Source organism: Sceloporus occidentalis, unplaced genomic scaffold (genome assembly GCF_023333645.1).
Source record: "Sceloporus occidentalis isolate IW3139 unplaced genomic scaffold, rSceOcc1.0.p SCAF_198, whole genome shotgun sequence".
Classification (NCBI taxonomy): domain Eukaryota; kingdom Metazoa; phylum Chordata; class Lepidosauria; order Squamata; family Phrynosomatidae; genus Sceloporus; species Sceloporus occidentalis.
The window spans coordinates 829,173-843,114 of NW_028317178.1; the positions used below are offsets into that span (position 1 = coordinate 829,173).

At 38.1% G+C, this 13,942-nt stretch overlaps 1 protein-coding gene across 1 annotated transcript; it reads right to left on the reverse strand.

Annotated features, from left to right (window-relative positions):
• Positions 1–1,761: 1,761 nt before the first annotated feature.
• Positions 1,762–6,414, reverse strand: LOC149278200 (peptidyl-prolyl cis-trans isomerase A-like). Its single transcript, XM_089502205.1, has 6 exons — positions 6,256–6,414; positions 3,934–3,964; positions 3,393–3,481; positions 3,009–3,105; positions 2,732–2,807; positions 1,762–1,897 (listed from the first exon to the last, which is right to left on the reverse strand). The coding sequence occupies exons 1-6, from the start codon at positions 6,412–6,414 to the stop codon at positions 1,762–1,764; spliced, it is 588 nt and encodes a 195-aa protein (XP_089358331.1).
• Positions 6,415–13,942: the final 7,528 nt, after the last annotated feature.

A 13,942-nucleotide genomic window follows, 5' to 3' on the forward strand; every position in this document is an offset into this window, starting at 1 on the left:
AGTGGCTTTTAAACAAAGCACCTTTCGTATTCCATCATTAACACATCAATGGGTTAAACAATTCAAATATCTGTTAAATATGTCGCTTGTTTACCCTATGATTTTTTTTTTTTTTTACTTCCTGCGCTAACAGATCCGCACAAACCCGGTTCGATTCCCGCCCCCACCACCAGAAGAGGCGTTTCTAAATCAGCTTCCTAAATCTAAGAAATATCTTCCCAATCAGATTTTTTTTTAGCAAAAGAAACCGCATTTCACAACGAGAGCACAGAATGAAGGGGGGGGGGGTTCTAAAGCATGTCCGGTTCCCAGCTTTATTAACGCGGTCCCAGTTTGTAAACATATTGCATGAAAAATCCAGATAAAAATAAATTTAATACAATTAAACAAATTAGAAATATCAATTAAAAAACATTTTGCTTTCTGATTTTTGTAAAATCTGCAGCATTTAGTATTGGGGCCCCTATAACCATCGTTGGACAACATTCACCTGTAGCGCAATGATGTAACCCACTGTAAAGCACATTTTCATATTTCATTAGAGTCATATAGTTATGGAGACACAGGAAAGCAGGTAAGAAAACACAAGTGGAATTAGAACATTCTGAAGCAGCAGCAGCAGAATAGAGTTTGAGGTTCTTGAAGGCCATAAGTTGGGTCTTAAGAGACGAGGATCACGCAGGAAGGTCTTCTCCAAAGCAAGAGGTTCTTCCTAATTAAGAAAGCAAGATCCATCATGCAGGGTTGAGTGACAGGATACGGGACCAGCAGATGGTCGCACGCTGGTTCACAGTCCACTTTCATGGTCGTTCCAAGAGGCAAATGGCTGACCATGCGTGTCGTCGGATTCACCGCTTACTGGCCAGATGGACTATAAACACCCACCAGACGCCCTAAACTAATCCAGATTTATTGGCTCTAAAAAACAATCAGAACCTTAAACTTGACCCGTGTTGAATATTTGCCACTACCCTCTGAAGTCATTCTTCCCCTTTGGCCCCGAGGGGCAAGTCCCAGACACAAAGCTCATTGGTTATGAAGGTAGGTAAGATAGCCCCCCTACCTTAAATATCTCCCAAATCATTTAACAGAAAATTCAGAAAGCACAAGCTACAGGTAAGTAAGGGGGGTAGTATAGTGAAATGGGGAACTGCCCCAGCCAGGGGTAAACTTCGAAAGACTTTAAGCAGTAATGGGGAGCCTTGGAACTATTACAAGGGTTTTGTATGAAGTAACTTGGTTGGCTCAGATTGGAAATGTTTACATATACACAGAAAAAGTTTACATATATCTTAGTCAAATGCGTTGGGTTCCAGATCAGAATCCTTGTTCTTTGTAAGAAAATAAAAAGGCTAATTCCTGATATATTTATTATATAAATATCGATTTAATACTTAAACATGGCGCAGTGGGCCGTGTATCACAGTTTGTTTTTCACAAAGTTTTTGTAAACAGTATTATTTCTATTCAAAATAAGGCAGATTCTTTCTACCTTGCATATCGCAAGACGATAGCAAGGAGAAAAAAGGGTTAGTGAGGGGGGGTTGGAATTAACATGTTCCTACAGTTCAAGTTTGTGAGAATTCCCTGTATTGATTAAGCGCGTGAAAAATGAAAAAGCGGTTTTTGATAAAAAAAAAAAAAAAAAAAAGCATTGTTACCCCTGGATACGGGGTGGCCCATGGACCACAGTGAGTGGTTTTAAATGTTCAGATATTCATTTCATTCACAGCTACGAGAGGCTCCAGATTTATGGAGACATCAAGAAAGCTCTCCGCAGTCTGCGACGATGACTTTCTTGGTCGGCCGTCCATTTTTGCTACCGAAACGCTCCATTTTTTCTACCACGTCGTAGCCGTCTTTCACGTAACCGAAAACAACGTGTTTGTTGTCCAGCCTGGGAGGACAAAAAAAAAAAAACAAAAAAAAAACCCAAAACATTTACTAGTCAGGTCATTTTATTATGTAGAAACTAGCAGCTACTACAGCCCTTTGTGTTATAGAGGGCTCCATACAGGGACTTCCTTAACTGAACCTAGAAAGCTGGCAAGTTTGATAGAACGGTGACAGAGAAAAGCACTGGATACAAAATTACATTTTCTAGAATACATGGCTAGTTGCTTGTCTCGCTTGAAAAACTCAGACTTTGAACCTCAAACTTTGGAGCCTAGCTTAACATATATAAAATATATTAAAAAAAAAATATATAAAAAACAAACAAACAAAAAAAACTTGTCGTCTGGTTTCACAGTCTGTCGCATGTTAAAAATACTAATGACCTTGCAGCAATATTGACAAAAAGCCGGAAAGCAAACAGATCAAAAACAGAGCCCGGAGGAGAATGCTAAACAAATCTTCCTAACCACCGTGCTGTGCGAGCTTGCCAGTAGCCATGGCTTTGATGGAAATGCAATGCGGAACAGTAACTGGCCCTTTTATACACTTACGGTGGCCAATTACTATTTTGGAATAGAGTCTTGTAAATTTTAAAGAGAAGGAAAAAATATAAATAGAAATATATATTTGATATCGCCATCTAGTGGACAACTGAAGAATGCAGTTTGTCACCATGAACTTTAAGAGGCTGTTAATCCCCTTAGCTAATCAGTACATTAGAACTGCTATGGGGGGGGAGGGGAGATGAGAAGTTACAGTATCCGGCATGATAACGGTCAGCGTTATTCATTGGATTTTAATTATTTTTTATTTTACTCTGACGGCCTAGACTTACCATTCAGTTTCCACCGTGCAGATAAAGAACTGGGAGCCGTTCGTGTTGGGCCCTGCGTTTGCCATCGAAAGGATTCCTACAAAAAAAAAAAAGGGGGTTATGGTGTTATTTTTTTAGAAGATATGTTGAAAGAATATTGCAGAGTGATGTAAGGTATACCATGCTAGGGGTTATTAAAGGTATACAGCACTAGAGGGGTTATTGCCGTCTTCAGCGCAAGTAGCATGAACAAAATGAATTTAAACATCTCAGATCTCCCAGCTTGTCATATTCTTACCTGGTCCGGTGTGTTTTAGTATAAAATTCTCATCGGGAAACCGACTGCCATAAATTGATTTCCCGCCGGTACCGTTGTGGTTCGTAAAATCTCCACCCTACAGAGAGGAATCACATGAGAATCACGACGCCTCAAATGCCATAATTATGCATTTTTAATCTAAAACATATCTGAATAGCTAAAATTCAAATCACACTCCCTGTCCATGAAAAGCACAGGTGAGAATAGTAAAGGGTGGTAGATGAGTGGAAGAGTCTCCCAGTAGAAGTGGTAGAAGGTAATACAGCGAGGGTATTAAACATGCATGGGATATACATATGGCTCCTGAATCTAAGAGGAGGCCAACGACTAATATATAAAAAAATATATACGTTATACAAATACCTGACACATGAAATCTGGGATAATTCGGTGAAACGTGGATCCTTTGTATCCGAACCCCTTCTCGCCGGTGCAGAGGGCACGGAAATTCTCTACACAGGAGGCAAAAGACAGACAGTGAGAATTCAAAAGCATTAACAGAACATATAGAAGTGATGGGGTTAAAACTAAATAGTGATATTCAGCATACAGGAGTAAGTATTTTAACGTTTCCTTAAGGTAATGAAAAAAATATGAAGTTGTGAAAAAAAAGACAAAAAACGCGGAAGTGAGTTTCTGTAACAATTCCAGAAGTCACAAGTAAAGCCAACTATAAATACACCCTCCATGTTCCAACTGCCAGTGTGGCAGGTGTTATGTGTACATAGGGCAGCCTGGAGATAAAAAAAGGGGATGGGGCAGTGATTTTAACCATTTATGTGAGTTATAGGGCATTTTAAACCAAATTCTGTCATTTAAAAAAAAAAAAAAAAACGCATCTTGAGCTATACATTTCCTAATGACACAATGTATAGATCAAACCGTAACTGAAGCCAAATCATACCTGCTGTCTTTGGCACCACGTCGGCTTTCAACTGAAACGAGAGAAAGACGTATTTAGTTAAGGCGCACGTGAAAACAAATCCTCCCTTGCTGCATTACCCTCTACCACTTCTACTGGGGGGCTGTTCCACTTATCCACCCCCTCTCAATAAAGTAATAACTCCTTCCATTCCATCTCAGGCCCTCTAGGGTTAGATTCCGGCCTCTGGTTCTAACAGGTCTCCTCCATTTGTGATCATCTATCCCTCTTGTAGGGCAGACAACAGGTTCAAACACGCTTTCTCTGCGCATGTTACACGTGGAACACTCTTTCCTGGAAACGGAGGATTCCTCCCCTAGTAACAGGCGTGTGCTGCTCTAGATTAGCTACTCATAGGAAACGCGGGCGACTATAGGGTCGAGATAAATGTATAACAGCACAAAGACACATTCATACACCGGCCAAGTGTCTCTGTTACGCCTGGCCAGTCCCTCTACAAAACCCCTGATGCCCCTCTTTTCTAGGTCAGAATGTTTGCTGGGTATGAGGGCATCATAGGGTTCTACAGCCCCGATAATGTGTACTAAAACATATACGACATAAGCACACATGTAAATAGAGTCACCCGGGAGCCACCTTGGTGACTCAAAGCGCATTGGCAGAAACTCCTGCTACACCGAGACAAACACACAGGGGCGGAGCGCACTCGGCTTTGTTGGCATATGTATCACGCTAAATAATCAGGACCAGCCGTGACCTCAATAACCTGAACACCGGCTGCCTCCTGTAGACGTGCACCTGCTATAACTCTATAAAGAAAATATCACTCGCCTGCAGAATTATTCCTCCCCAATAAATTCTCTCCCCCCTCGATTGTTAAGTTACCGATTGGTCCAGAACCTCAGAACTGGAAATTGGTTAGATTATGCTGGCTCTGCCACCGATCAAGGAACTTTTTATTTGAAATCAACTTTATTCTACTGTAATCAGATGCGTTTTCTCTATTGGCGTCTTTTAAAGGGGAGGTATAATAAGTAGGGGGGGGGTCTACAGGCATTAGAATCAGGCGACAATAATCATGAATACGCTAGGAATCCTGGCCTGAAGAGCTTACAGTCTAGGAGACAATCACTTTTTAAATATTGGAAGCTCTCCATCTTGAAACGCGTTGGGTGAAGGCCCCCCACATAACATGTTGCATTCCTATCGGGGTGTCAGATTCCACACAGTGATGGGGTCCGGTCTCACCCCTACTGCAGATTCCTAACTTTAATCACGACCCAGCCTTCTGACACCATATTAATAAATATAATTAAAATAGTAAAAAGATAACATTTTAAATAAATACATTTTGGTATTTTTTTGGGACCCTCAAAACCCAAGCAGCGCCATCGACATTTTAAATATTCCTCCGTCCTCTGACAGTTTTATCAGGCCAGGGACACCAACCACAGGAAGTCTACGAGCTATCACTTCGTTACAAATGTAACAAGGTCACCTTCTGGGACATGCGGGACAAGAGGTCCACACAACTCGTAACAACGATTACTACACAACAATAAACAATTACTACACAACCGGACGCCTGGTTTAAGTAACTCCGGGGTTAATCAGACAAAAATGTATACATTTCATACAAATATTTTGGAAAGTGAGGCAACAAGTAGCAGGGTGTAAACAGAAACGCGTAAATATAATATTAATGAGGTCGTAAAGGCTGACACTTCCCTATTCGGCTATAAATGGGGATTCTAGGAATTATGGCAAAATAAAAAAAAAAGAAAGACAAAATCATAAAAAATAAAAAAGATTCAGTTTTAAGATTCCAAAGATATTACTTTTTTTTTTTTTTTTTTTTTTTTTAAAGTTATTTAAACCAATATTTTATTACAAATAACCCAGGGCAGTGGAGGCAGAGTACCTGACACCTGTCTCCAGGGTCAGGCTAGGACCCATCATACCAACCTGTGACATCACAGGGCAGAAAGGCACCCTGAAGTTAGGTTACCATACAGATCATGAATAATAATAATACCAATATACAATAGCTATGTATGTTTTACACCCAATTTGATTTAATGGCAGACACCAGGTGGGCAATAAGGAATTCAGGGGCTAATAATTAATGGTCTATGCCTATAAGGGGGGTGGTCAATATTGCCCCTGCAGCCTCATTTGCCCCAAAATGCTATGTAGGAAGCATTAGGTAAATAAAGCCCATTGTATGCCTAATCTGTGGTTCTTACTATTAGTTATAACAGTTATGTAATTGCTCCACGTCTACCTACCCCATCCAGCAGGCCTAAATACCCCCAGATGAGTGTAAGTGGGGCAGATACTTACCTCAAAGACGACTCGTCCCAAAGGCTGGTTGTCAGCCACCAGATCCATGTAGACCCGTGGGTTAGCCTGAGGGCGGGAGCTGCAGGTTCTCAGGGTAGTTAGAGGGCCGGTACCGGCCCGGCAGCCACGGAGAACAGACCGACAGCACAAGGAAAGCATGTTGGAGGCTATGAGAAACCATGCGCTGCCGGCCTGCATATATACACTGTGTAAACAGCGATCCTAACGGCCCGCGCTGGAACTGCAGCCTCAGCAAATAGAAACAAGCAAAGCGAACAGCGATCCCAGCGGCCAGTACTAGAACTGCAGCCTGAGTACATAGATACAAGCAAAGCGAACAGCGATCCCAGCGGCCAGTACTAGAACTAGCGCTGGAACTGCAGCCTAAATGAACGCAGCCTGAACGGCGACACCAGCGGCTTGAATTGGAACTACACCCTTGGCACTTCCTAAAGTATGTATACTATAAGTGTAAAGGGAGTCTGATGGAAGTTGGTGACTTTTATTGGACAAACCCCCCCAAAAAACATGAGCATTTCAGAACTCAGAGATCTTGTTTCCCTTCCGTTTGAAAAAGAGACCTTTTTGTAAAAAAAATATTTTTAGGGAAAAAACAATTATTCTCCATATAGAAAGACGCAATGTTCTGAAGTTTATCTCTCCACATGTCTTCTCTCTCCCCTAGGGTCAGCCTACCCAGGATCCTGGAGACTCGAATGTTTCTCCTGATGATGTTTCTCCAGGATTTCAGGGAAATAAAAACACATTTTTATACCCCCTCAAGATGTAGTTTACAGCCAACGGGCAGGTTTTATTTACACTCATAAAACTGTATAAACAATTTTTGTTCTTTGGTAAATCATTTTTACAGAACATGGACAATGTATCGCGAGGCTGTGATTCCCAGTGGAGTCATTCTCCTCCAGCTTTTTGTGTTTGGAGGTGACTGGAGGAGATCTTCCTGGTCGAATTGATCATAAATTAAACAATACAATTGAAAATGTATAAACTTTTTGTGTTTGAGATTACTTTTTATGAGACATTTGGACACAGAGGACCACTCTCCTGGTCAACTCCATTTGCAACCATCAGATATTATACATTTTATAAACTTTCTGCATTTTTGTGTTTGTAGGTGACTTTTAAGAGACATCTGGACACTGAGATCAACCTTCCTGGTCGAATAGGTCTCCAATCATCAAAAATTACAAACTTTTTGTGTTTTGGAGATGACTTGGAGATTTTAAGACACTAAGGTCATCCTTCCTGTCCTACACCCATCGTGGTGTCCTTGGGACAACTGGTGGTCCACCACCCCAGAGAACCATGAGACAAAAATAACTTTTGATCCCTGATTCCCACAACATAATATTCATGTAACTGGTATGTTTTCTTCCTCTTCTCTTAGGAACTTATTAATTATGTCTACACACGGTTTCTCTTACATGAACAACTTGTTCCACTGGCCACGTTATGTATCAGTGGAAGTTCACATGTCCCTTCCGTTCATACAGTTGTTGCAGATTCAAGTGACGTTAGGTCATGGGGTGGAGGAAAGACGCCTTGTTACAAAGGTATGTAAATTGGTCGAGACTCATCCTCTTATGAGGAAGGAAAGAGGCTTAGGTCACCTTTACAAACCAAAGACCTTCTTGTGTTTTACAAGATTTTTATTGGGTTTGCAATAAGGTGGACCTCCATAAGGACGTAGCCTCCTAATGAGTCCGAGGTGCTCTACCAGACGTCTCCTTACATGGAATTATACACATTTCTCCTTATTATGTTGAAGGAAGGAGATAGAATCTTTGGTTTCATTTCCTGGATCTTCCTCTTTGTAGCATTTGAAGAGTTGGCTTTGTGATTTCGCACGGAGAGGTTACTGTGACTGTGCTAAAAGTCCCTGTAGAACAGGAATAACGGGTCGGAATTATGTCTGAATCGTATGATCCCACGGAGCACGTGACATGACTAGAGGTGTCTATGTATTCAGAACAATTAGCATTTATAGACCGGAAATGTTAAAGGGGTATGGATGGTTAACGGGGCAAAAGTTGGCCAGATTAATCCTCGTGGCTCTGTTTAGGAGTCACACCTATTGTTTCTCATGTCTTTACATTATATATACAAAGCGCTATTACATTAATATTAACAATATACTAAATTGATAATAGGATTAATCCAAGGCATACTGGTACAGAAGGGGATGAGGGCCCTGCTCTTGGGAGCTTACGATCTATTTGGAACCGTTACAAATATTTTTGTGCCCCCCCCCCAAATATCCCAATTTTTTACTCTGGAATTTTGTAAGAAAGTCTTTTTCTACGGCCAGATAACCAACTGATGGAAAATGAAAAGGGTATTTTTAATTGTTTCATTTTGTTTGGCAATTCCCAAATTCCTCTGTGTTTCCCATGTGCTTGGAATAGCTAGGCTTAGTGCGTCTATTTCTGAAGAGCATGAGAACATAGGTAGGTAGGTGGATCAGCCTCCCAGCAGAGGTGGTAGAGGCTAATGCAGTGAGGTAACTCAAACACGCATGGGATAGGGATATGGCTCTCCTGACACCTTCAAAGAAGAATGTGCCTCTGGAGTCTTTCCTGATGACAGCCGTGTCAGCAGAAAGGTGGGGAAAACACACTATTATGTAATGCCATGACATCAGAGGGTGGCTCTTGTCATGTGTCAAAAACGAGTTTGTTAGGAAAAAGAACCGAGACATAGGCTGACATCTGCACAACACAAGGACCAGAGAACAGCTTTAAAATTAAATGTAAAAAATGTAATTTAAATTAATTAGAAAAATAAAACAAATTAATTAAAATTGAAAAAAAATCAAGTTAAATAATAAAAAAAGATTAAATAGAAAAATTACAATAAAGGTCCATGGCAGGTAGAACCTGTTCATCTGGAAGGCAGTTCATCTCGGCCATTGTCCTGGGATCCAAACAGCCACGGCTTATAAAATTAGAATTTTAAAGTTTTTGTTATTGTTTTGGTTTCTAAAAATAGAAGAGTGGTAATTGTTCTGTTATTACACGTATGATGTCATCTATGAACAGATATGCAAAAATGTATGAGCAAAACCTGACAAGTCACGCAGAAGAAAGTGTGGTGAGGAACCAGGCGTCTGATTCATGCCTCACGCCAATATTTTCCGTGGAAGTGCGCATGGGGAGCCACGCAGGTGTTTTGTAATCAACAAGGGCGGCCTGTTTTTCCAAAAACATCAGTGATTTTGCAGAAAATATAATGCAGCGTGTTTTATAAGATCAATAAATTAACGTTTTCCTTAAAAATATCTAATTTACCATTCTTGGATATAAACTCTGAAACATAGGAGGCAATAAAGGGGAACTGCCATCAACTTCTCTTCCTTATAGCAGGTTAATCATTTTTCAACATTTTTGCCAAAAATAATGTTTTCAGGCAGCCATATCAGCCATTTGAGTTCTCGTTCTGTTATCTGAGCCCCGATCTACTAAACACCCCGACACCTGTGGTGAACAATAGAATGACTCAGTCTTAATCACCCAGCCAGACTCTGACTTATAAAAGTCAAATACTTCATTAGCATTGGCAGAAAGTACCAGCTCAGTGTGTGTGTGTGTGGGGGGGTTATTACTGTATACAGCGCTGGGGGGGTTGCACTGGGGCAACATGCATCAGACTTTAGTCTGCTTGGGACTCGAGCCCCGAGCGACGCTCCTGGTACCTTCAAACCTTACAAAGCGAGCTCAGGAGATATTCCGGTCTGCAACAAAATCTAGTTTGTGTGCGCCCTCTAGTGGCTCAGATCAGGAAGTACAAATTTACCAATATTCCTGTTTTTCACATAAATCTTGAAAAAAAAATTTTTGAAACTTTTTAAACATGATTTTTCTATTTTTTATAAAACAAATGCAAATCCCTTTGATATTGTGTCTTCATTTCGATGAAGTAGCCCTGGCTATTCCATGCATCCATGACTATTCCTGCAACAGCAGATTCTTTATCATTTCAATATTATATTCCTTCCAGTAAGAGAATTTTGGATACTTTTTTGGATATATATATATATATATATATATATATAAAATATTTTTTTTTTGCTTGTTACTGCAGTCCACTTCAAAGAGTTAATTTGGTTTCATTGCCCTGTTGATGGGGTGAATGTTACTTTCAGTACTTTTTTTTTTTTTTAAATAAAAATGTTTTTGTGCATTTTTTGCAGTTTGTTCCATTATTCCGCTGTGGGGGGGGGGGTAGGAGTGTATATAATATATAAATATATATAATAAATATATATTTTTTGTGCTTTCCTACCCCAGAACACATTTCTTTTCGTCCCAGACTCCCTCGAGCCTCATTATGATATCATCTTACCCTGAAACCCCTCATTATCGTAAGACGCCATATTATTCTGCAATTACAACACTGGAAAGGAGAGAAAAAATAAACATTGTTATTATACCGGGAGCTACGAAGGCGTCCGCTATGGCTCATACGCAGATTAACCATTTAAAAGTTTAACCTGCCTCCCTGAGGGTAACTAGGCCACAGGGGGCCTCATCTTCTAAATAATTTGAGTCTCTGCTCCTATAACCGGCATAATCAGCGGGACAATATTATATATATATATTATATATATAAAAAATTATAATTTTGGATCTTTTTACAGTCAAAGGTTGAGTGCTGTCTCTGGACGTCCAATCATAGTTAAGAGCATCCTTCAACTTAGTTCCCATTGGTTTAAGACTTCCTTTGCAGAGCGGGTGGTAGATGAGTGGAATAGCTTCCCGGTAGAGGTGGTAGAGGGATTTAAACATGCATGGGATAGGCATACGGCTCCTGAATCTAAGACGAGACCGACGACGGGCGACTACATGGGGCTGAATGGGGGGGTTCTAGAGTTCTGTTTTTTTAATATTGTGTATTATAACGACACAAAATGAAAAATTCATTCCAAGGAAACGGTTTTCATCTGAGTACATATTTATTTGATAAATATAAGGTTGACACAACTAACTACATACAGTTTTTTTTTTGTTGCAAGACTAAAAAGCACAATAACTTTTCATTCTGAACATTTTATGACCTTCACTGCCGGAGAGAAACGACATGCTCTCTCCGGTAGTGAAGGGGTTAACAAATATGGATGATTAAATTGTACATACAATGTACAGACAAAATACAGTGGCCCTTTTTGCATGTTTTATTACAGATTGTACCATTTTATTATTCTCTTTTTTATTTTTAATTTTTTCCCCATTTCTGATTAAAATATCAAAAAATTGTACAAATAATTTGGTTACAATCTAAATTTTTTTTCTTTATTTTTTCCTCCCTTAATCCACTTTTTTTTTTCCCTTTTATTCTGTGTGTGTGTGTGTGTGTGATTTTGTTTTTGAACCTCGTGTAGCACCTTAAAAATTACACAGGACTAATGCGAGTCGGCTAAATGATTACATGAACGTAAAACAGCAAAAAAAAAAAAATTATTATTTTTTTTTTTTTTTGACAGGACTGGAAAAAATGCTGTGAGATTTCACACAAATGCACCCAGACCATGACATTCCCCACCCTGCTAAATATAGGATTATTTCCACGCCATATGGAAACACACTTTTTTTTCTGTTTTTAACCTCATTTTTTTTGCAAAATAAAAAACAAAGAAAAAAAACAAAAACAAATGCACATTCTCAGGAAAATGAATGTGGCTGTGTTTTATGCTCTACTGGTCATATACATATTTACAGAGGGTATATGTTATTTTTTTTAACCCCTTCAATCACTGAAAGGGTTAAGCATTAGCTGGCAAATGCATCTATCCCTTTACACCTCTTTAAAATGAACGGGTTTTAAAATTCCAGTTGAAAACTGCCTTGAAATGTTTTTTGTTTTTTTTATTTTATTTTTTAATTTTATCCAGGTAAGCCAGGCTGCTGTGCAAAAATATTGAATTTCTCTCTGAAGGTGAAAGGGTTACAATTTAAATTTTTGATTTTCTTTTTTAAAGGAAACCATGGAGCAGCGAATAATTGAAAAAAAAAAAAAAAAAATCACAAAAAAATAATAAAATTCAATTTAAAATACAACCAAAAATTATGTGTACTATATTACGCAGGAATAGTGTGTTGTCCCTGTTGTTGTTAAATTAAGTCATCTGATTCTGGACCAAAGTGGGAAATTGAAGAAGGGATTTAACTTGTGAAAATCATGTCCATTGTTTATTATTTTTATTTTTTTTATTTGACTTGTTTGTTTATTAAAATTAGAATTTTTCACCTTCAGTACTTAAAAAAGAAAATTCAGATGTGATCGTGATGCTGGACAATAAAAAAAAAAAAAAAAAGAATTATTTTTGTTTTAATTTTTTTTTAAAATTCCTATGTGTGACGAAATAAAATAAAATGATGTATTTATGAAGATTTCCCTTTCAAATTAGAAAGTGCAAAGTTTTGTATACTGGGGACAATATTTGGATAAAATAAAAAAAAAAAAAGGATTTTGTTTTCAGTCTGACTTTTAAGAAAGTCAACTTAAATTTTAAAGAAAAGCATTAGAAAGAAAATAGCATTTTCCCGGGATTTTTTTTTGCCAAATGGTATAATTAATGTGATTTTTACTGGTTTTTTTGCGAGTAGTCGGGTAACCTGATGGTTTCTTTAACAAGGGGGACAAACAATACATCATACAGGGCTAAGGATGACATCTGGTGACCCCTCTTTTTTTTTTTTTTTTTTTCAAAAAACAAAACTTTATATGTGTTTTTATTATTAAATTTGGAGAGTTTAGTGAATCTGTAAAAAAATAAAAATTATAATAAAAAAATGTAATAATTCAAAATGCTTACTAGCATGGACTCAAACAAAAAAAAAAAATCTGGAAACTTACACTCATTTTTATTTAACATGTTACTAGAGAAACATACTTTCAAATATTTACATTGTTTTAGAAAAACAAAAAAAGGTTCACACTTTCCCTTTTAAGAAAGTCAACAAATATTTACTTTTGTCAATAACAGAGGTTTACCAGAGAACAGTAATGTGATTGATTTTGATATAACAAGAGTTTTAAATTTCAGACACAGAAGTGTAGAGAGATTTTTTTTTCTTGCCTAATCGTACAAAATTGGCTAAAGTTAGACCAAAAAAAAAAAAAAGGATATGACAATTTTTTGGATTATTAAAAAGTTAACAATAACCTAAAGACGATGAACAGCTGGCAATTAAATTATTTTTCCCGTCGAGTATAAACCAATAGAGATTTTACATCATTTCAGGATTCTGAATAGTTTTTCTTTCTTTGCCAAACATTTTTTGAATATTTTGCTAAAAAAAAATGGGGTTTTTTTTTGGGGGGGGGTGGCAATTTTCATTAAAATTGAAAATACATTTGAATCTGAAATGGCTAAAATCCACTTTTCAGGAATTATTTAAAAAACCCTTTGGTATGAGAGGCGATTATACTCTTAAGGCATAACTCGGCCACCCCAGACTCAAAGGGTTAATGCCATTCTGTAGACAGTGTCCAATTTGTCGAAATAGTACTCAAAAGTTTAAAGTAACCCCTTCATTTCCAGAGCAGCCTGAGCTATATTACAGAGTGATGAACTGCACACACAAGGCAAAACTGGGAGGAAAAAAAAAAAATACAAATTAAAATGTTTTACAAACAGATTTGGCGTACAAAAAATAGATTTAAAAAA